Source organism: Sceloporus occidentalis, unplaced genomic scaffold (assembly GCF_023333645.1).
Source record: "Sceloporus occidentalis isolate IW3139 unplaced genomic scaffold, rSceOcc1.0.p SCAF_1, whole genome shotgun sequence".
NCBI lineage: Eukaryota > Metazoa > Chordata > Lepidosauria > Squamata > Phrynosomatidae > Sceloporus > Sceloporus occidentalis.
The window spans coordinates 88,982,851-89,006,902 of NW_028316981.1; the positions used below are offsets into that span (position 1 = coordinate 88,982,851).

A 24,052-nucleotide genomic window follows, 5' to 3' on the forward strand; every position below is an offset into this window, starting at 1 on the left:
ATACATTTTAAAATGAACACTTTGCAGCTTTGTTTAAAAGAGAAACCTGTTCCAGATTCTTCTGAATAGTCAACATCCTACATAACTAGTAACCCTGAAGTTCAGTCCTAAATAGTTGCTTATTTCACAAAGTACATATAGTATCAAGTTCAAAGAACCAGTTAATTAGTGTTAAGCAGCTGAGTGGCATGAAAACCACTCATATCTTGAAAAATCAGAGTTGCCTTGGCACATATTTTTTTTCTTTTTTATGTTCAGCCTAAAATAGCTGTGTTACTATACAGCCCTGCAGAGGGCCATCAATATATATCTGGATTCCCACTTAATCAGAAAAAGCGGCTTCCACTTCCCAGATAAAAGCATTTCTATATTGTAGGGTCTGGCATCTTGCATGACAACCCCTACATTAATACACTGATATTCCCAAAGAAGAATTCATTAGAAACATCAGAATTTTCAAGTGCTGCAACATATATAATAATATATGTGCATATCCAAAACAAATAGATGTGACGGCTGTAAATGGAATAGATGGGAGATGTAAGGGATTCAATGAGGGGGTAGGCAGAGCCAATGCAGCATAGTGGTTTAAGCATTGGACTATTTTAAGACTGTATGAAAATTTTGTGCACAATTCTCCCAATTTAGACATTTTTGTATATGCAAGCCTAAGAACCATCATGGTGTAGTGGTTTGAGCATTGGACTACGACTCTGGAGACCAGGGTTTCAATACCCACTCAATTATGGAAATCCACTGGGTGACCTTGGGAAAATCACACTCTCTCATCCTCAGAGGAAGGCAAAGGCAACCCCTCTCTGAACAAATCTTGCCAAGAAAATGCCATGAAAATGCCTTAGGGTCACCATAAGTCAGAAATAACAAAGGTACATCCTGCAACAACAACAAGGCAGGACCATATTATACTGTATATCATCCAGCAATTTGCCCCCAACATTATAGGGGGGAAATATTCTGGGAGGATTGAAGTTTTCTTATACCATAGGACCCATTGCAACAGATTTAATTTGATAGTAGGTATTAGCATGTTATATCACCGTTGTTGAAGTGTTTTTAAGGAAACCAGTAAACCACTTGGACCAACCAGTAAATGTGGATCAATTAGCAAAACATCTTTTATTATTCTTTTGTTTTAACAAATAGGGAATGTTATTCATTATAACAGATAGCAACCAAACAAACTTTTCCATGGCTTTACTATTGTTCACACCCAAAGGAATGTATAACTACTATGCCCTTCCAATGTATAACAGCAAACAGCAAAGTCTGAGCAGTCACAAGAAAACAGTTTAATACCACTTTAAAAGTTTTAATCATTAAAGGAGTGATCCAAGGTGCTACATGTTTCTGGAGATGGGGTTCAGCAACTGGGATTTACTACTGCCTACCTTGTACATGTTCCTTGAGTAAACCACAGTAGTCAATTTTGACCACACTTATCAATTTTCCCATGAGTTTCATGTTTGTTTGCTAGCTCAGAGCTTTCAGTACAGTTATATATCCCTGCAGTAAATAAGGGGAATTTATTTTCTAGACATAGGTATGGCCAGGTTCTCTGCACAGCATCAGTGAAGAAAAATCCACTTAATGGTCATAAATGCCACATAGTTGACCAGGTCTTAGATCAGCTGGCAGTCTGCCTGTATCAAGAACACCTGGTGTTGGGCTCTAGGGACTAGATACAATTTGAAGAGTTCCCCAGAATACTATCCAAACCACTGTCTAGTAGACTCCCTGATAGAACTCACAGAGGCTGGGTTGGAGCTGCTGTTGCAGAGGGTTTCTAGTATTTAGGAACTCTAAGGCAGCCTTATATGGAGCAGCTCCAGCTCTGTTGGTCCCCAGGACTGTGATGGAACTCCTTTCTGCTGTTATGGGATGGCTTTGGGATGATCCCTCCCCACAGCAGTTAGCCAAGATGCCCCAGTTCTTGGGCCCTTTTCACACTACACAATTATGATTCCAGTTTAACTGCCACGGTTGCATCTTATGAAATCCTGGGATTTTTAATTTGCCCAGAGATACAAGAGAAACTCTGGCTGAATAGGCTAAATGCTTCTCCCTCAACTACAAATTCCAGGATTCCACAGGATGTTGTCATGGCAGTTAAAGTGGAGCAAAGGCACTATAATTATATGTGTGAAAGAGCTACAACTTGTAAAATTTCTTCAAGTAGAGCTATTTCTGTGGGTATCAAAGATAATAACTTGTTAACATTTGACAAATAGTGTTGTAGTCAGGACTCACCAAAGGCTCCTGTGCTTTTGATAAGAAAGGACAGTGGTGTCATCTGCAGCCACCAGCACTATGATAAGCCATGCTTCCCTTTTCCATTTGACCTTCGTTGCAATCCTCATAATAGTTAAGGGGAAATGGATTTTCCAAGTAACTATGCAAAGTTGTGAACTAACCCTATTGTAATATAAAGTATTCTGAGGTTACTTGGTCTAGAGTGGGCAATGAAGAAGGCTTTGTAAAAGTCCTTCTCTCACTGCGGCTGAAAACTAAAACAGGTCTATTAGTATGGATCCACACAACTGGCTGCATTGATGGACTCTCCTTGTTGTGCTCAACAATGGGTACTTTCATGAGAAGCACCTGTAATCTAAAATTTACCACCTTGCCAGTAATTGACATTCAATACCCCATGATAGGTTTATCTGAGGGTTGCCATAAATCAGGAACAATTTGAAGACACACAGTCACCACCACCACAACAAAAACCATCATTCTGGTAATGTCTTTTAGCAGGTATGCCACAATGACAGATTGTAGCAATGACTCTTCATTCTTCATCACTACTAATCAAGGGTGCTCTCTTGCTTAGGTAGGTTAGATGGAACAATAATAAGTGGTTCAGTGAGAATTTCATGGCAGAATGGGGATTTCAACCTAGGACTCCCCAGTCATATTCCAGTGCTCCGACCAGTAACAATTCCTCTATGAACTACCAGAATTGATGATTGAGCATTTTTCCATGAATCTGTCCACTCCTTAAAAGTCACTTAAGCCAGTGGTCATTATCACATGTTAATATTTAGCAAGTATATAATGCTAAATTTTAAAAAAAGTAGTTCAAGCATAATTTATTATTCACCACCACAATCCTGTTAGATCTTATTATCCCCATATTTCGGGGGATAATCTGAAGCCATTAAAAAAAGTTATTTGGCTAAAGAAACGTAATGAACTCATGAGTGTTCTGTATCATAGTTCATTTGTAGCTGCTATACAACACCAGTTCATCCAGGGGATATGAGTTTGGTGAGCTGATCAAACATCTGTCATCTAAGCATTGCTTTTGCTTTAGCTCAGTGGTCCCCAAACTGTGCTTTTTAAGGGATTTTGGACTTGAGCTCCCAGAATCCCAGACTATTGGCCAACATGGCTGAGGCTTCTGGGAGTTGAAGTCCAAAATCTCTTAAAGAACACAGTTTGGGGACCACTGTTTTAGCTTATTAAACAAGGACAAACAGGCATAATGGAATCACATAATTGGGAAGTCCTTCAGCTGGTAAAAAATCAGTTGCTTCCAGCTACAAGTATGGCTTCTTCTGAATTACTTTTTCCAAATGACAGCTGCATCTGTGTCACTTATTTCATGCTTTATCTTCTGTGAGGATGAATCTTTACTCCTGTGTCTCTCTGTACTGTGGCGAATCCCATAGCCAAAGTAAATCACGAAACCTACGACACAGGGAACAGCTGTTTCAGAACCTGCAATGCCCATGGGCTGGATCACACAGATTAATATCTCCACATTTGATTCCTCTGCACTGCCTGAATGCCTTACCTTGTTGAATGTGAAAACAGGCTCAATTGAAAAGCCCTTTGTGTCAAGTTGCAAATACAATACGAAAGTTCTGTCTGTGGAATGAGAGTAGTGATGGCCTAATTATAGTAAAGGTCATCATTTTTATTTCATTATTTGACTTAGTGAAGTCAAGTTTGTCTCATGTAGCTCTGTGCAGCAAAAAGACAAGCTAAGAAGGCACCACTGTATTTTCTATTATTTTGTCTTTTCTCACAAAGCTGGTTCCTTGTTCATGTACATGAATGCAGTACCACCTGCTGAGCATCAAACATCTCCATCCTGATGCCCTCCAGTTGATTTTGGACAGGAGCCACTGACTATGGTGACCGGGACCAATACAGACGGTAGTACAACGCATCTGGAAGGTCCCAGCTCAGGGAAGCAGCTATAGCCACTAAGACCTACACAATTAATTAACTTCTAGAACATGGCCACATAGCCCAAAAAACCCACAAAAACTATGGATGCTGGCCATGAAAGCCTTCGACTTCACAATTAATTAGCTTGTTTATAAACCCAGCCATGTCAGAAATGGAGCTGCTTCCCCAAACTGAGACCCTCCAGATGTGTTGTACTACTCTCTGTATTGGCCCCAGTTACCATAGTCAGTGGCTTCTGTCCAAAAACATCTTGAGGGCATCAGGTTGGATATGGATATGTTCAGCATGTGGCACTGCAAGCCCAAGAAAAAGGAACCAGCTTTGTGAGAAAGCACAAAGTAATAGGAAATGCTGTGGTGCCTTCTTGTCTTTTTTATTGTTGTTGTTATTGTTGCACAAAGCTACATCAGACACTATTGGAACCAAGGACTTGTTATAACTATCCCATTTTCCTGTTCTTTATGCTGCTGCCACTGCAGGAGTTTGCAGAAATGAAAACAGAAACCCCATAGTTATGCAGGAAGTTGAAGGTGGGTGTTTTATCAAAAATAAATCGGGGTCATCCAGTGATGTAGGACTTATTCATCCCAATGAACTATGAAGTAGATAATTGCCTGCTCAGAAAGTCAGATTATCATATTTCACTGATGATTATTACTTTCCCTGAGTCCTACTATGAAATTCCACCTCCATTTGGGCTTACCAATAATCATCCACACTGTGTACCGAAGCCAGGTATCACTACTGAACTGGGCCATGAGGTAGCTGTTGACAAGGACACCAAAGATGGGCAGGAAGGGCAAGCATGGAACCTAAATTAGCACAGACATATTTGGAGATTAGAAAAGAACATTATTTTGGATTATATCCTTTAATGAGTCTGAAGCACTATGAAATGCTGGAATAAAACCTATGCAGTGATGAAGCCTATTAACAAATGGGAATTTATCTCCATTTTGTCATGGATGGATGTACAAACAACTTAATTAACTACAGTTTCAGGCCCTAGATTCCTATTCGTCTTCTAATCTCTATAGCTCCCTCTTTTCTCCCCTCACTTCTCCATATCTTCAATCTCTCTCTCTCTACAGGCTCCTTCCTGTCGGACTTCAAACATGCTCTCATTTCCCCAATTCTGAAAAAACCTTCTCTTGACCCCTCCTCTTTGTCTAGCTATCGTCCAATTTCTCTTCTTCCCTTTCTTTCTAAGGTCTTGGAACGGGTTGTTTATTCTCACTGTCTCGAGTTTCTTTAAAGCCAACTCCATTCTTGATCCCTTTCAGTCTGGTTTCCGCCCAAGGCATTCTACAGAGACAGCTCTCACTAAGATCTCCAATGACCTTTTACGGGCCAAGGCTAATGGCCTTTACTCTGTTCTCATCCTTCTTGATCTGTCTGCAGCCTTTGACACCGTTGATCACTGTCTCCTAGTAGACATACTCTCTGACCTTGGGTTCTCAGACTCTGTTCTCGACTGGTTTAGATCTTATTTGTCTGGCAGATCCTTTGCAGTGGTCACAGGTGGTCAGACTTCATCTCCTGTTCCCTTATCTGTTGGAGTTCCCCAGGGCTCTGTTCTGGGTCCCCTTCTGTTTTCTCTCTACACACTGTCCTTAGGTAAACTCATCAGCTCTTTTGGTTTTTCCTACCATCTGTATGCCGATGACACCCAGTTGTATCTTTCCACCCCTGATCTTTCTCCAAGGCTTGAACAGCAAGTTTCGTTTTGCCTCACAGCTGTCTCGCATTGGATGCGCCATCGGCGTTTGAAACTCAACATGTCCAAGACGGAGCTTCTTGTCTTTCCTCCTAAGTCCACCCTTCAACACTCCTTTTCTGTCTCTGTGGACAACATTTCTATTCAACCAGTCAAGCAAGACCGCAGTCTTGGTTTTATCTTTGATTCTTCTCTGTCGTGTATCCCTCAGATCCAGACCACAACCAAGGCTTGTAGATTCTTTCTATATAATATTGCCAAAATCCGACCATATCTCTCCGTCTCTACTGCCAAGATCCTGGTCCATGCCCTAGTGGTCTCATGACTCGATTACTGTAACATCCTCCTGGCTGGGCTTCCTCTTTCTCACCTTTGTCCTTTAATTTCTGTCCAGCATTCAGCTGCATGCATTATCACATCCACCCACCGCTCTGACCACATCTCTCCTGTGTTGGCATCCCTTCACTGGCTCCCCCTTCCTTTCCGCATTCAGTATAAGCTCCTGCTGTCAACGTTTAAATCCCTCGATGGGCTGGCCCCTCCTTACTTATCAGACCTTATTTCTCCTCACCTTCCCACTAGGGTCCTCCGTTATGGTAGTCAAGGTCTGCTGTCCCAACCCAGGATTTCCTCTGCCCCATCTAGGATTCGCCCCTTCTCACTCGCTGCCCCTCACTCCTGGAACCTTCTTCCCCCGTGATCAAGAGCCATCACTTCTTTAACCAGCTTCAAAACGGAGTTGAAGACCATCCTGTTCAGAGAAGCGTTCCCAGGCATTGCATAACTGTCACTTGCTATTTGATGTTCCTTTGTTGTCTGTTTTACTGAATCATTTCCTGTATTGCTATGTATTTTATATGTATTATCCTACTAGAAAGGCCCCTTCCTCACCACCTCTCCCTTCTCCTTTTGTGTCGTGTCTTTTTAGATTGTAAGCCTGAGGGCAGGGAACCGTCCAATTAAAAAGATTGTATGTACAGCGCTGTGTAAATTTACAGCACTTTATAAATAAAGGTTAATAATAATAATAATAATAATAATAATAATAATAATAATAATAATAATAATAGATCATGGGAAGCCTCACTACAACACCACAATTTCTCCTTTCCTTATAATTTTGTTGATAATGCTATGGCACCTCTCAAACTTTGTGTACTTTTTAAGACTTGGCATATCTTGATTGAGACCTGGGTCTTAGCCAGACATAGTTGCCAAGGAGTTGTACCAGAGAGAGCTATAAGCCTGAGCCAAAAAACACAGTAACTACTTCAGCTTGAGGGTCCAAGCTGGCCTGGGTGGGCAATACTAGTCCAAGATCTGCAAAGACTTCACTGCCTTGAAAGATGCTTTGTGCCATAGCTCTGGTAGCTCACGCAACAAGCTCTACATGGAACTGAGGAGTTTATCACACGGGAGGAATTTCCCTTAATTTCGAATGAAAAAAAAAGTGGGGCCAGAACTCATTCACGTGAATTTGCTAGTTCAGCGAATTTACATGAATTCGAATTGCATTCGAACTGACTTCCCATTGCCTGAAAACAGCTTGCCATTGCCCGAAATTGCATGTGATCACCTCTCATGCAATAATGTGAAACCCCATGATTGCGTTTGGACTGACTTCTCATTGCCCGAAATTGCGTGTGGTAGTCTATTCTTTCCAATTTCAGGATTGGAATTTTTTCCAATGTCCAGTGCTGACTGGGTGGTCCTCCCAGCACTCAGAACACTACTTCCCTTCTTTGAGTAATACTGTAAATACAGATATCTGGGGGAGGGTGTGTGTGTCTAAAATGTTCTGTTTTAGACTGCAAGTCCCAGAATCCTCTGACCAAAAGACCTAGTGGCCCTACTACCTGGGAATTTTGGGCACTGTAGTCCAAATTATAATTTTCCCAAGTACCATCTTGAATCACTAAACACTTGTTTAAGTAGGTAAAATGCCACCAGCTTTTGAAACACAACACAACACACACACACACAACACAAGAAGGCTACATGAAGAAGCATGTGGAGAAGAACAAAGAAAAGGTAATGAACCATTAGATCACAGACTGTAGGTATGTCCTTTAACTAGAAGCAAAGTTGGTAGGAAATATAACTGCTTCACAAAGACTGTCCCTTGCCTATTCCTGTTTATAGGTGTTTCTGGATTCAGCCCTCAGCTATTGTTAAATTCATTGCACCTCATCTGGACATAAATTTACAGAACAGTACCAGTAATGAGGTCTTTTTAGCTTACCATGAAATCTGCTTCCTTTGGGCTCTGAGGCTGCCTCCAGATGATTAAGGAGGCCAGTAGAATAGCCAGGAAGAGAAGGAAAAGACAGGCAATGCACCAGGCACTTCCAGACAGCAAACATGACAGTCCTGTTGTGGCCAGCACACTCACGATGCAGACTAGAACAGCTGGACAGAAAAAAGCCTATGAAAGTATGGTGGAGCCAGAATATATACACCTCAGGCAAGACCATCCCTTACAAAAAGCACTTATCAGAAAAGACAAGACCATACTCTCCAACATTTCACAGATTTACACCAGAACACTGGTTGATAAGCAATATCAAAGTGTAGTTAAGATGGCAAAAGTGATTAATGAGGAATAACACATAAACTAGGAGAGGTTGTAGCAGTTTGTTGAGTCTACTGGAAGGGGCAGGATTCCTTCATCTCCTCTCCTTCCTCCCACTAAGTTAACTGAATATCAATTACTTTGAATTCAGTAAACTGAAGTAAACTGAGGACAAAAGGAGAAAGTCAGAAAAGAAGAGAGAAACTGGGACATTTTAAAAGCAGATGAAAAACTGGGATGAGAGACGGCAAATCAGACTTGTTCCTGCCAACCTGGGACAGTTGGAGGCTATACAGACATTGCAGAAAATTTTGTGAAGTGGTTATTTCTGTTTGCTTCAGGTGAGTCCTGTTCATTCAGCAATAGTTTTACACTAATAGTTTCCCTGTTTGTTTCCCATTTACCAACAATAACTGAATATCCCAGTCTTACATGGTATGAAAGCCTCCAGAGCTGGGGTCGGCAACCTCCGGCCCACAGGCCGGATGCGGCCCGTGAGGCCTTTCGGCCGGTCCCTGCGCACTCCTGCCGCCGCCACCGATTGCGGCTTTTCGAGACTTCGCCTCCATATTGAGAAACAAAATGGCGGTGGCCTAGAGGCGAAGTCTCGCGTGACCACAGGAAAGGTTGTGCGAGACTTCGCCGCCATTTTGAGAAACAAAATGGTGGCGGCCTCTAGGAGGCCCATTGCGGTGGCCGGGGCCCTGCTACAGGGCTCCAACAGTGACAGCAGGCCTCTGGGAGGCCCGTTGCCGTCGCTGGGGCCCTCCAACAGGGTTCCGGCGGCGGCAGCGGGCCTCTAGGACTTTTTTGCCGGCCTCTGACGGGGCCTGGGGCCCTGTTAGGGGCCAGCAAAGAGGAGGAGGCCTCCAGTGCTGGCAGCCCCCACCGGCTTTTTTGCCAGAGGAGGCCTCCAGCACTGGCGGCCCCCACCGGCTTTTTTGCCAGCCTCTGACGGGGCCTGGGGCCCCATCAGGGGCCAGCAAAGAGAGGGAGGCCTCCAGCGCTGGCAGCCCCTGCCGGCTCTTTTGCCAGCCTCTGACGGCAGGGGCTCACAAAGAGGGAGAGGCCTCCAGCGCTGGCGGCCCCCAATAGCTCTTTTGCCGGCCTCTGATGGGGCCTGGGGCCCTGGCAGGGGCCGGCAAAGAGGGAGAGGCCTCCAGTGCTGGCCCCGCCCCTGGAGGGTGGAAGCTCCGCCCCAGCATGCGGCCCCGCCCCCGGAGGGTGGAAGCTCCACTCCCCCCGGCTTCGGCCCCCCAGTTGTCTGAGGGACAGCAACCTGGCCCCCGGCTCAAAAAGGTTGCCTACCCCTTCTCCAGAGGTTTTGACCGACAACTCCCACCACAAAAAACAGTTGGTTAAAAACACTGGGCTGGTGAAGGCCAGCATAAGAGACAGACTAAAATGAGGTTGCTGATCTAATACTCACCGGTTATAAATAAAGTATAGGATACTAGGTTTGAGGAATACTGGGATGGGATCATAGGAGGATGAAGAAGGAGTTCTGCCCAGAGAATTTTGCCAGGATTCTTCATTTCTGACAGGTCTGGAGAACTGGGATCAGGTTGGTATCTGAAAAGCATATTCATTTACTGTAAAAACCATAAACTGGTACTGTTTTATTTCCATCAAAGTTGCTTGTTGGGAGTTGCATTCCTAGCAGATGACATAAGCAGCCCTGGATGTCCATCACTCAAGAGAAGCCTAACTTGGGAAAGTTACTCTTTTGGACTACAATTATGGCCATGTCACCTGAGTGAAGCTGATAACTAGATGGCAAAAAGAATTATGAGAGAAAGCAGAGATGATTAAATAGATTAAAGCTGTAATTGTATACGTACTTATCCAGGATATGATACAGTACCTATTTCTGAGTTTAGGGATATAATTTAAAAGTTTTTAAATAAATAATTTTAACTGATTAAGTAATTTAGCCCTTGTTGTCATTAATAGCATTAATTTAAATTCTAAGTGGGCTTAATTCTTAGATCTTCTCGATCCAAGATCCACAGTGCATATGCTGCTGCAAAAATATCAGCAATTCCATATACCTTTGCTGTTTCCTTAGTTCTACAGCATATTTATAAATGATGCAAGTGCAATAGAGGAGACTGATATGTTATGTGGAGGAAATATTTGCAGGGTAATTTAAGTTTCCTAAGGCTTCAGCCTTGGATAAAAAACCAAAAATATTTAAATATCAAAAAATGTCAAAGCCATGTCTGTTAGGGTCTAGCTTTAAATTAGCAGAGTAGCATAAATGTCTACTTGCCTAACAATGTTTCTCTAAGAACTGAGATTAACTCCAAAAACAACACAAATAGTAGCTTGTAGTTCAAACAAAAATTTACTAATGGTTTTAATCTATATTTACATAGAAGCTATATACTAATCTAGCTAGTGAATAGTTCAGGTAGAAAAGTAGTCTTTATTTCACCCTCTCTCAGAAGAAAGTTGAAAGAGGAGAAAGATGGAAGACTAACAGTTCAGTTGAAGATCTTGAGAGAGGGAGATCTGTTAGTCCCAAAGGGGGAGTGATCTAAATCACATGGTTAGTTTGAAAGAGAAAAGAGAGTTTGCATGCAGGAAATCCCTATTTATCTAAAGAGGGGTGTAGAGAGAAGAGGGAGGTTGGTCGGGTTGAGCGGGCGAAAGAAGAGTTTGAGGACCCAGGGGAGAGGGAGGCAAGCAGATGGGAGGGGGAAGCCCAGCTGGTCTCGGGCGAGGAATTAGAGACCCCACCTTGGGGGCGGGGAAGGCCGACTGGGGCCTTAATAAGGAGGAAGGGAGAGGCGCTCGGGGGGAGGAGACTTGGCGGAAGACTGGGGCGTGGAGAGAGGTACGGAGGAGGGAAAGGAGAGGAACCCACTACCAGCGGAGCGGATAAGAGGAACTGGGAAGGTAGTACTCCCGGAGGACGGGTGAGAGTCAGGCCAGTCCTTACAACCCACCCGGCGTGCCCACGGGGAGGAGAGGGGACCCGGTCCCAGCCATGGAACCCAGAAATAGGCCAGGGAAGAGAGGGAGTCAGAGAAGGGGAAGAGCCATGGTGGTCTTTGAGGGAGCGGCGGCAACTTCCTAACTCCAGCCCCAGCCCCGAGCCCAGAAGACGAGTAGAGACGCCTGTGAGTGACTACCGTCCGGCCCGACACCACACCCTGTGAATACTTCCCGGAAGTGAGACGGCATCAGTGAAAGTAACTGTGTCGAAGGAGTTGTATTTTTGGTTTCAGTTTGTGAAGAGTTAATAAAGTTGTGTTCTGGTTGTAAGCATCATTCCGGCTGCAAGGACTGTTTGTGAACCAACTCTAGAGTAGGATGGAGCCGGTCCCAGGGGCACCCTCGGCGGGCATAGGAGCCACGTCCACAAGGGGGAAAGAGAACGCAAAAATTTTCCAACAATATTATGTCATGGCAATATATTTTCTTTATGGATATAGGCACTCCCCCTGCCCCACCCCATCAGTGAGAAATACAACATGAACAGTTTCATTACCTGAGGAGAAGAATACAGATGGCTACTAGAGTGTAGGCCAACAGGGTTCCAATGGACATCATGTCAACCAAGGCCTTCAAGTCAAAAAGAAAAGCCATCACAGCTGTAGAGACAGAAAGGAGGCCTGTTGCAAATGCAAGTAAACAAATATTTTTCTATTATCTCCTACTTTCTAATTTTATCTTATCTACTACAGTATATTGAAATTCAAAAATTTATCACACAACACTATTATTCTGCTATTACACTATGCCTGGAGTTGATTGCACTACAGTATGGCTCTCCCAGTGCTATACCACTGTTGGCTCATTAGGAAATTTATTCTTTTGCTACTGGAGATACTCTGGAAATGATTGCCACTCTCTGCCCCATCCTCCTATGGTTTAGTAACCACTTTGAGTGAGAATGTCTCATTCTGCTTCGTTGTGATATTGGAAGCATAGTGAGTGTGGTGAGGGTGTGGTTTCAGTGTTAGTCCCTTGGAGATGCCCTGGGGGTTTCCAGCAGGGAGATGCCAGACTACTTCTATTGGTTGGGATGAGATGATACTAGGATTCTCAGGAGTTCCCAAGGGAACCATTGTGCATTTGTTCTCCATTCGCTAACAGGATTTCTAGAATCATAGAATCGTAGAGCTGGAAGAGATCACAAGGGCCATCCAGTCCAAGCCCAGGCCATGCAGGAATTTTCAACCAAAGCACTCCTGACAGATGGCCATCCATCCTCTGTTTAAAGACCTCCAAGGAGGGAGACTCCACTACATTGTGAGGATGTGTGTTCCACTGTCAAATAGCCCTTACTGTCAGGAAGTTCCTCCTAATGTTGAGGTGGAATCTCTTTTCCTGTAGCTTGCACCCACTGTTCCAGGTCCTGTTCTCTAGAGCAGCAGAAAACAAGCTTGCTTCCTCCTCAAAATGACATCCCTTCAAATATTTAAACAGGGCTATCATATCACCTCTTAACCTTCTCTACATTATTTTAAATTATATATGTATTTAAAATAAGACAGTTCAATAATATAAGGGTTAATGTCCAAACCATTAAGTTCAGCAAAAGGTAAATAAAGAGTAAATAGATAAAAGATGAAAGGGTAATATTCAAAAGTAGAAATGTACGAATGTTGGTTTGCGGGAGAAAGCACAGAAAAAATGGTAGGAATAGCATGGTGTGCACATCATCCTTCTTATCTGGATAAGGAATTATAATAGCACCATTGTGCAATTATGTTGTTGTTTTTAAAAAACACTAATCACGGTGCAGGAGTTGGAGTAAACAAGGTGTTTGTAAATGGTATTGTTGCATTTCAAGTATCAGAAAGCAAACACAGTGCAGGGATATGCACTGCCATTCTGCTATCCTTCCAAGTATGGGAGAAGTAATTTTCATTTGAATGGTCCAAAGACAACAGACTAGTGTGATAAGCACCTCTGTATTTCAGGATGTTGTTTGTTTGTTTTTTTAAAAAAGTATTATAAGCAAAAAGCACTATATACAGGCTGAATATTTCTTTTCTGAAATGCTTGGGACCAGAGGTGTTTCAGATTTTGAAATTTTTTGGAGTTTGGAATATTTGCATATGTGTAATCTTGGAAATGGGACCCAAGTTTATACGTGAAATTCATTTATGTTTCATATACACCTAATACAAATAACCTGAAAGTAAATTTATACAATATTTTTAGTGATTTTTATACATTGAACCACTTCTGGAGTATCGGTGCTTGAAACATTTTGGATTTTGAATGCTAGCTCAACTGGTAATGCTAATTTTTTTTAAAAAAATTAAGAAAACCTTTCCAGTCACTGGCATCAAACACTTTAAATCTTGCCTGGAGGCATTACTGTACTACATATCAGAGGCTACATGTGTCTGGATATCAGTTGCTGTGGCATAAGAGCAGACTTAAGTCTTAGCAGGTTTTCAGAAGCATCTACTCGGCCACTGTGAGAAACAGGGTTCTCAAGAAATGTTTGTGTCTTTCTTATGTTCCATTAAAAATGGAACTAGGTTCATCATCCAAGTCTTATGATCTTATCACACGAGCACTTACCACTGCCAAAACATTGCCCAAATGTTGCAGAAGCACTGGAGGTGGGATAATCTGTCATGCTTTTCCTATGTAATTGAGGCTTCCCACTTGTCTCCCGTCACTGAAACGTTCACGAGGAAGCCTCCAACAAGCCATTTTTTTAAAATAACTGGATCTTCGGCTATTAAAAAATGGCTTCTCTGAGGCTTTCCCCATGAACGCTTCAGTGACGGAAGGAAAGTGGGAAGCCTCAATTACGTAGGAGAAGTCTGACAGACGATCCCACCTCCGGTGCTTTTGCAACATTTGGGAAATGTTTTGGCAGTGGTAAGTGCCTCGTGTGATAAGGTTCTTAGTCCATTGTCTACTGGCCTAATGTGTGTTCAGCATTAGATCTTTTTACAAACTTACCTGCTACTGCTCCAGACACAAAGGTTGCAACCATTGGGCTTTGTCGACTGCTCACTTTGGCCAAAGGTTGGAAGAGGAGTCCATCTCTGGCCATGGCAAATAAAATCCGTGGCATTGGGAACATAGAGCCCAATAAGCTACAGAGGAAGAAAGAGAAGGATCACAGTCATTTCCCCCTTTTCTTGACTACCCTCTTATACGCAAGGAAATCTGTGTTATCTGCACTGGAACAGACCTTTATAAAGAATAGAGAAAAATCTCCCAACATTTTCCTAGTTTTAAAACAGAAATAACTGTTTAATTCAGCTTTTTTCCAGTCTGCCCCTTAAGATGGGATGGACTGCAGCTCCCATCATAACTATCAACAAACGACCATGTGGATGGGAATTATAGAAGTTGTAGCCCAACACAACTTGCACAGAAGAAGGTTGAGGATGGCTGCTTTGAATAAGTTGCTACTTTGAAAATGATAAACTTCTTTAGACCTTGAACACTAAGGTAAGATGAAAACCTTAGAGGAGAATTAAACACAAGGGCTACTACACACACGGGCCAAATGGACTGCACAGCATTTTCTGGGTAGGAAGCAGTAAGGATGGGTGGTATGTTGCCTTCACACTCTGCTTATGGACACATCCTAGAGGCATCTGGATGATTACTGTTGGGGGGGAGTGAAAGGACACTAGATGGACACCTAGATGGACACTTATACCTCCTCCTGCAAGACTACTTACCTGGTGGTCAGAGCACAGAGTGACCCCACAGCTACAGCATACTTGGCCATGCTCCATCCAATGTATTCAAAAGCTGTTGGCAAAGGACTCATCATGTCCAAAATGTGATAGGGCATCATCAAGGTCAAGGCAGCTGAAACACCAAAGTAGGCCAGGAAGCAGATGAGCAGAGAGAGGACAATTCCAACTGGGATAGATTTTTGGGGATTCTTCACTTCTTCTCCTGGTACAAAGAAGACACGAATACCCACATTATTATTCTGAAATATGCATTTTGTTTCTTTGGATCAGAGCATATTTGTCCTCCTATCACACTAGCAATGGAGCAACATTGTGGTACTTTGGGTCCATCCAAAAGAATGCCTCAGGATCTCCTTTACAGCAACAAACACATAAGTATTTTCTGCTCTTTTTCTTAGGAAGAGAAGTGAGCACAGGACTCTTTTAAAAACAACTAGCTCTCTCTAGGAGGCAAAATCAGCATTCTTTTTTCTTTATAAGTTATCAGAGGTGGTAATCAAAAATGTATCCTTGTCCCCTCTCTTTCTTACCTGTAGTGGCAATGCAGTCAAACCCAACAAAACCATAGAAGCACGTAGCAGCTCCAGCCAGGGTTCCACTGAAGCCAAAGGGCATGAACCCTCCAGCCCCAAATTCCAAAGTGCCATTGACAGCCACAGATCGATTGCTTTGAAGGAAAGTGACATAAAGTAAGTCAGTATGAGAAGGATCTGACTGCATGCTGTTCATAGATAACCACCATATGGGATGGATAAGAGAAATTAGTAGTGGACACCAGCCTGAACTAACAGGAATCAAGGGAGGGACGGAGGGGTGGGGGGAAAGGAGGGAGAAAAGGAAGGAAGGAAGGAAGGAAGGAAGGAAGGAAGGAAGGAAGCTCTTTCTGAATTTCTTTTTCACAGTAGTGGATTTTGGATGGACGATAAGAGACATGCCTATATAGGCATTTATTTAAGCAAAAATTTGCTTCTTTGCCCTTCATTTATTACAGTCAGCTCTCTGTATCCACAGATTTTTTTATCCATGGATTCAAGCACCCATGGTTTGAAAATATTTTAAAATATATATAAATTTCCAAAAGCAAACCTTGATTTAGCCATTTTATATAAGTGGCACCATTTTACTATGCCATTGTATTTAATGGGATTTGAGCTTCCATGGATTTTGGTATCCATGGAGAATCCTGGAACCAAACCCCAGTGGATACCAAGGGCCTTCTGTTGTTTGTTTGTTTGTTTGTTGTTATTAATCTTTTCTGACAGGCCTACCCAGTCAATTTAAAACTATAAATTTTAAATTGGTATATTTTTAAAATGTTTATATCTGGACAGTTTTAATGTGCAACAGTCATCTTAATCCCATATTAATGCTTTTTAACCTATGTTTTTAAATAGTTTCATGTGGTTAGTTATATTGTATATTGTTATATTACCGTATATACTTATCTGTAAATCTAAAAATTTATGCCCAAAAATTGACCTCAAAATCCTAGGTCAACTTATTTATGGGTCAATATGGTAATATGATAGCAGCTCTTTCAGATTTTCTCATGCAGTTGCTTTCTGACCTGAGCCAAGCAGATGGAGTCCTTGGTCACTGATTGATTGCTGTTTGTTTCAGTCACTCTCCCACCCATGTGCTCCCCTGTCTCAGGAATGAAAGCTGCAACTCTGAAGCCTCATATTGATTGCTGCTTCTCTCTTGCCGCTTGCATACACACACAGAAGGAGCCTCCAAGTTTTACCTTCAGCCTATCTAAGGGTCATGTCAAAATCCATAATTTTGGCCCCAAAACTTGCCCTCGACTTATACATGAGGTCAACTTATAGTCGGGTATATATGGTATATATTGTATTTCAATCTATGTTTTACCTCACCTCGAATTGGGGAAGAGGTGGGTAATAAATAAAATAAATGTTGTTTTTGTTGTTGTTATTCCCTGCCCTAGGGTCTCTCTTTCATCATTATCCATCACTTAGAAAATGAATCCTATATTTTCCATAGGCACATACATCAATATATCTGTAAATTTCATGGTCAGTGGAACCTTTCTGTTTGGCCACAGATTTCACTGAGGTAGGGCAGTCTGACATCATGAAGATGCTGCCCCTTTGGAAAAGGGGAGATTCTCTGGTGCATTTCACCAGCATGACCATTCCTTGCAAAATCATAACAAAATATCATAAATAAAAATCAATTATAGGCTATTTGGGCTGCACTTTGTTGAAAGTTAACAAGAAAGGCATGGCTTTAGTAGCTTGGGAACGTCATTCACTTTTCTTATAGCTGACTAAATCTGTAAAAAGATAACTATACAAAGATTATGGGTGGAAAATCAGTTATTTGTTCACTGCAAAATTTTTGCAGATAATTTGTTGACTACAGCCTGGATGCTAGTGTAGCTGTTCTCTTACCTAGTTCTATTGGTAGTATTTCTTAAATCAGTCTCATTCATTCTCCAGTTTTTCAGGTCTCCTTTGATGAATCCACTGATTATTATGAATAGGAGAACAAGTATATTAATAGCTGTGAATACTTTATTGACTGTGGCGGATTCTTTTACCCCAATGGAGAGGAGGCCTGTGGAGACAGGAACATGAGAAGTAAGACTTCATGGCTGAAAGTATCAATTCATTCATGAAAATATCACTTTTCTTCCCACTGTGGCTCCCAAAGTGACATATGATAAAATAGATTTAGGACACTCCCTTAAAAAGATTAAAAACTGTTTTAAAGGCTAAGTCTAAAAGTAGTTTTATACCAAAGTCCTTTCAATATTATTTTGACTACCCAACAGAAGCTCAAAAAAGGTGGCACCAACTTGACTTCCTCTAAGAGAAAGTGCCACAAGTGAGTGAAATTCTGAAGCTGCATGGACTGCAGTTGACTCAGTTTGAAACTTTAAGACAAGAACAGTTGCTGGGGACAGATGCTTGAGAAACTGCCCTTTGCAAAGCAGAGCATGTGTAATTGCTTATACTGCATGGAAATGAAACACAAGACTCTTTCAGTATCATCTTAAGAAGCATATGTTATTACCATACAACACCTTTTGTTTTGCTGGTTATTGTTACTCCCGTGTCCACTTATTCCATTCTTACAAGGTTGTTTGTAGTGATGACTTCCAAAGTTTAAAAACAAAAAAACAGGGATGTGGTTTGCTGAGGTGGTCTGAAGGGCACTATTCCTCCCCTGTTTTTTTTAATTCTTATAGTGCAAAAGTATGATTTTTCTGCTGCACTGTAGCACTATAAATAGAGAGCAAAATTCCAGAGGTGCAGACAAGATTCAGGAAAGGAAGAGGCACCAGAGACCACATTGTAAATGTAAAATGGTTAATGGAGTACACCAAAGAATTCTGGAGGGGGGGGGGGAGTGACCATATATTTTATAGACTATAGCAGCATTTGACTGTATAGATAAGAAATGCTATGGAATACACTCAAGGACATGGGGATGCCCATACATTTGATAATCCTGATGTGAAATCTGTATCAAGGACAGGAGGTCACTGTCAGAACTGAATTTGGAGAAACAGAGTGGTTCCCAATAGTTAAAGGGCTCAGGCAACGCTGCATCCTATCACCCTGATTGTTCAATTTATATGATGAAAACTTCATAAGAAAAGCAGAATTAGACTCAGGAGGAGGAGGAGTGAACATAGGAGGAAGGAATATCAAAAACCTAAGGGGGATGGACTAGATTACTATTGTGGCATCTGCCAGCTCTAAGGAGTTTATCACATGGGGGAAACTGGAAGTATAAACTGTGATTAACCCATGATTAACCCACGATTAACCCGCAATTGCGCTAATGGTTTTTACATGATTTCATGTGCAAAGCACTATTATCCCGTGAATAACCCATTAACCCCCACTTGTGCACAATTGCGCAAATGGTTTTCACACAATGTTGAGAAAAAACATGATTAAAATGCCATTATCCCATGACTAACCAAGCGAGAAACAACAGTAACTTATTCACAGGATTTTCCTGTGAATGACTTTTTGCTGTTTCTTGCCTGGTTATTCCCTGGTTCTTCATGGGATAATGGCATTTGTGTTAATGTCATTTTAAGCATGTTGTAATGTCAATTGCTCAATTTTCACGGGTTAATCATTGTTTAAATTCCCATCCCCCCCCATGTGACAAACTCCTAAGATTCTTTGATTCCTACATCTGATCTAAAACATGTATAAGGAAGTAGGGATGTGACAAAAGCTCATTGCTATTCATTAAATATTAGGGTTGTTTTTGTTGTTGTTTTGTCCATGCTCAGCTCTGTTGGATGAGTGTGGCTGTTAGTCCATCTTGCTCTGTAACTCTGCCTCTTGAGATCCACTGGTTCACCAGGGGCAGGCCCTTCAGTGAGAAAATTGATGTTCAAGATGGTTGGTTTATTTAGGTAATAAAAGTAGCATTGCTTCAGTCATTAATTTAATTGTATGAGTACCAGTCAAGGTAATTTGAATTATTCCTCTCATCTGTAAGGAGGAGAGGGAATTTCATTGTAAAGTTAAACACAGGCAATCCTCCCTTATTCGATACTGCAAATAGAGTTTTATGGCTCATACCACTAATTCCAAGAATTCTTCTGGAATTTGTCAGGAATGGTTCGCTTGTCTGTGAGGGGTGACCATGTTTAAATATCTTGTTCTCCACAGAGGAGCTAGAAGAAGAATAACATTTCCCTCTTATAAGGAAGTTGCCAAAGAAGGTAGGGCTGTTTTCTCAGCAGGTGAAGCTGCTGAGAAAGGAGTTTCAGAAGGTGGGGACTGTACTTTCTTTATTGATGTGGTTTTAAATTACCTTTAATTCAATTGTATTTTAACATTATAACTTGTTTAACTGTTTGTTGTTTTGTTTTTGGTAGTTTTATCTTGCCTTTTGAAGTTAATCTTGTGAGCCACATTGAATCTCAGTATGGAGAAGAAGGGAGGATATGGATCGCATAAAATAAACAAATAAACTGTTTTGTTGCCAGCTCTGGCTCCTAAAACATGAAAACCATTTTACTTTCAATATGAAAAGCTTGGACATTTTGATGACCAAAAGCTGTGTGCCAATCAATTTAGGAGTGGAACAAAAATAGGGTAATAATTTTAAAGAAAACCCAAAAATTGTAGGGAGAAGCATATCTAGGTCTCTCCATAAAGACAAAGATGAATGTCCTACAAACATACCTGCTAGGATGATAATGAGACAAACAGCAAAGATATCAGGGTGTTCAGCCAGTCCTGGAGAACTCATGGCCATATGCTTGCTGAAAAAGGTTTCCATTTGTTTCCCTAAGAGCTGATCAAAAGTAGCACTCCAGGCTCTGGCTACACTGGAAGTACCTGCAGACAATCAGTTAGTAAACAAAATGACCTTGTAAAATGACAGGTAAAATCCATCCGATTTTAAGAATGAGGGATATTCAGAACTTGGAAAAGTTGCCATGCTGCCTGGGAGATCCAGCTGGCAGTTGAAGTCCAAAAATGTGTCTTTTCCAAATTCTGGGAATATTCTAGAGCTATGTCATGAACACATATTTAGCTTTTTACAAGGTTTAAAGGCCTTCTAATGTGAACTTCTGTGGAACAGCAATATTTCCAAGGTGTCCTTCATGGATTCTGGACCCGGTAAAGTCAGACCATTGGTCCATCAAACCCAGGATGTCCCTTGCCTTCAGCCCTCCTCACTTTTAAATGTGTCCCTGAGGGTCTTCCCAAATTGGAATTTGGACCACAAGCCCCCCTCCCCAAAATGTTCCTGGAACCTGGAACTTTCTAAATGCAAAGCATATGCTCTGCCACTAAAAGAATTAGCAAAACCTGGGGATCCTCCAATGGAATCCATGGAAGGAGCGAGCGACATGTCTAAAGATGCTCAAAAGCTGGTCTGTATATTAATAGAAAACACCATTACACTTTAGCCTATGTGTGCTCTTAAAGTAGAGTTGCCATATGACCCAGATAGTTGGATTATACACAGAGAAGATTTTCATACCTGGCTGCATGGCTGCTAAAACATGCTCCAAACGTCTCTAAAAGGGGAAGGAAGTGCCTGTGTCTGAAAGCCAGACACATTTCCTGAATCGCCATGGAAACATGGCTCCCTGAAGCATCCCTGAATCATTTCACAGGGAGCAGATTTCCCATGAATGCAAACTTTGCGTTCAGAGAAATTCTGCTTCCCAGGAACGATTCAGGGATGCTAAGAGGGAGCCATGTTTCCATGGCGATGGAATTGGCCCAGGAAATACTTCAAAAGTTATCAATTCAGAAACCTCTGAAGTTTCAAAGAAGCCCCACAAAAAGGACCATAAGAGAACACATAGGCCAAGAAGTGTCAGGCTTTTCTACTAATGCACAAATAACATTTTCATCATCTTATGACATATCTTCATGGATTACTCGGTGACAGACTTGCTATATTTTTAACTTGTGTGAATCTACCAAATTAAAAAATAATTTTAAAAACCCAGCAAAATAAAGCAGAGGTAGAACATTTCCCCCAGTTCTGCCTGCCTGCCTGGTTGCTCTTTGTTTGGCCCAAACCTCTGCTATCAGCAAAGCCACATGATGACATCAAAATTCAAAATGGTCAAGGTATATTTGTACCAATGATGTAAGAAAGCAGCAGGTTCCACCCAGTGATGAATGCCCACAGCTCTCCAACTGTTATGTAACTGTAGAGATAAGCTGATCCAGTCAGAGGCACTCGCACTCCAAATTCAGCATAACACAATCCTGCCAAGATGGATACTAGGGCAGCAATAAAAAAGGAAATGATGATACTAGGGCCTGAGGTGGTCTTGGCTACTTCTCCTGCTAGGACATAAACCCCAGCCCCCAGTGTACTGCCCACACCCAAAGCCACTAAATCCGTGGTGGAAAGGCAGCGGCGCAAGTTCGATTCTCTGCAGCCAGTGCTTGTTACTACTTTCCTACGGGAAACCATCTGAAAGAGGGAGAGTACATCATGCCAGGCTGACATCTGAAAGAGAAAGATGCCAGAGAGTGTATCAACACTAATGCAGAAACAATATCATCCATCTGACAATTTAAAGCAGCTTTCCCCAAACAAGTGTCTTTTTGATGCATTGGACTACAACATCCATTGTTGCTATAGAGTGCAGCATGTCTTGTTGGAGATGCAAATTGCAATACAACATGGTTGGAGGGCCACTGGTAAGAGAAGGATGCTCTAAAGTCACATAAGTAGCAAACAGGATAGAGATCCAGCAAGCATATTCTCATAGAATCATGGAGCTGGGAAAGGCCATCCAGTCCAGCCCCTTGCCATGCTAGAAGACATAATCAAAACACTCCCAACAAATGGCCATTCAGCCTCTATGTAAAGACCACCAAAGAAGGAGATTCTGCCACTTTCAGAGATACGGTGTTCCATTCTCGAACAGCTCTTAGCAAAAATTTCTTCCTAATGTTTAGGTGGAATCTCTTTTCCTGTTTGAATCTGCCAGCACAAAAAGCAGTGGTAGAAAGCTGCTCCTTTTTGAGATGGCACTACACTGGCTTTTCTGCCACTGTGGTGGCTTTTCGGTGCTCCTGCGGCAAGCGACATCTAAGTGCTACACCGGCGGAGTGCCAAAAAGCTGCCCCCTGTGTGGATGGGTGGGCAGCTTCACGGCGGGGGGGGGGGCATACATCATCTAAACAACACGCCCCCAAATCACTGGGAAGCCATCACAAAGGAGCCATCTGTTTCACCTGTCAGTCTCTGGAGCAGCAGAAACAAGTTTGTTCCATCTTCACTATGACAACCGTTCAAATATTTAAATATGGTTGTCTTGTCATCTCTCAACCTTCTCTTCTCCATGCTAAGTCACCCATCATAGAGCATGGTTTCCAGACTTTTCACCATTTTGGTCACTGCCCTCTGGACATGCTCCAGCTTGTCAATATCTTCTTAAATTGTGGTGCTCAGAACTGGACAGCCAGACATTCCAGGTGAGGTCTGACCAAAGCAGAATAATCTGAAATCTAACCATCTTTAATTTCTGAAACACTATCATCAGAGACACAGCACTGCAGTGTTCAGTTGAGGCTGCTTTCCCATAACGCTCAATAGCTAAAATACAGTTCAAAAGTAAAGAAAAATTGGTTTGGATTTGTGATATGTGGAGGTACTGCATTGTTCACAAACTACCATATACATGCATTAAAGGTAAAGGTTTTCCCTTGACAAGTTTGTCTAGTTGTTTCTGACTTTAGGGAGCGGTGCTCATCTCCATTACTAAACCAAGGGAGCCAACATTGTCTGAAGACAACTCCATGGTCATGTGGCCAGCATGGCTGCATGGAACACTGTTACCTTCAAACTGAAGTGGTACCTATTTATCTACTTGCACTTTTACATGCTTTCAATCTGCTGGGTTGGAAAAGCTGGGACTAGTGACAGCAACTCTCTGTCACTCTGCGTTTGGGCCTCAAACTGCCAAACTCCCAGTCTTGCAATCATCAGAGTCAGCATCTTAACCACTGAGTCACCACATATTACATGCATTAGGTAAGTGAAAGATGACACGTTATGATGGAAAGGGGAAGAAGGCTATCTATAAAACTGTGGTGACATCAGCTCTGCTTGTTTCTAGCCTGATTTTCAACTGTGAAGCAGCACTACTCTGTAGGGTAGTCATTCCCAACAAAGTACTACCTAAATAAGAATAGACAACAAAATCCCTACAACTGCAAAGATAGTCTTACCTCTCTGTCATCCTGTCTTTCAGCTGCTTTAAAAATGTCCCAACCTCTTTCTCTTCCTCCCACTTTCCCCAGTTGTCCCCATCTTATTTCCCTTGGTGCAAACTGATTTCAAAGTACAAAAGTAGTTTGCACTCAGTTAGCCCAA

General features: G+C 42.1%; 1 protein-coding gene across 1 annotated transcript; it reads right to left on the minus strand.

Moving 5' to 3' along the window:
- Positions 1 to 1,183: 1,183 nt before the first annotated feature.
- Positions 1,184 to 22,177, minus strand: LOC149321778 (cationic amino acid transporter 2-like). The gene is made up of 11 exons (XM_089528312.1): positions 21,802 to 22,177; positions 20,380 to 20,535; positions 17,611 to 17,776; positions 15,727 to 15,863; positions 15,176 to 15,398; positions 14,442 to 14,578; positions 12,001 to 12,103; positions 9,934 to 10,076; positions 8,175 to 8,341; positions 4,919 to 5,027; positions 1,184 to 3,708 (listed from the first exon to the last, which is right to left on the minus strand). The coding sequence occupies exons 1-11, from the start codon at positions 22,175 to 22,177 to the stop codon at positions 3,581 to 3,583; spliced, it is 1,845 nt and encodes a 614-aa protein (XP_089384438.1). The 3' UTR covers positions 1,184 to 3,580.
- Positions 22,178 to 24,052: the final 1,875 nt, after the last annotated feature.

Coding starts and splice junctions, on each gene's coding strand:
- LOC149321778 (XM_089528312.1), bottom strand. CDS start 22,177: ATGTCAGCCTGGCATGATGTACTCTCCCTCTTTCAGATGGTTTCCCGT. Junction 14,579..15,175: donor CTCTGTGCTCTGACCACCAG/GTAAGTAGTCTT, acceptor CTTCCTCTGTAG/CTTATTGGGCTCTATGTTCC. Junction 3,709..4,918: donor CACAGTGTGGATGATTATTG/GTAAGCCCAAAT, acceptor CCTGTGTCGTAG/GTTTCGTGATTTACTTTGGC.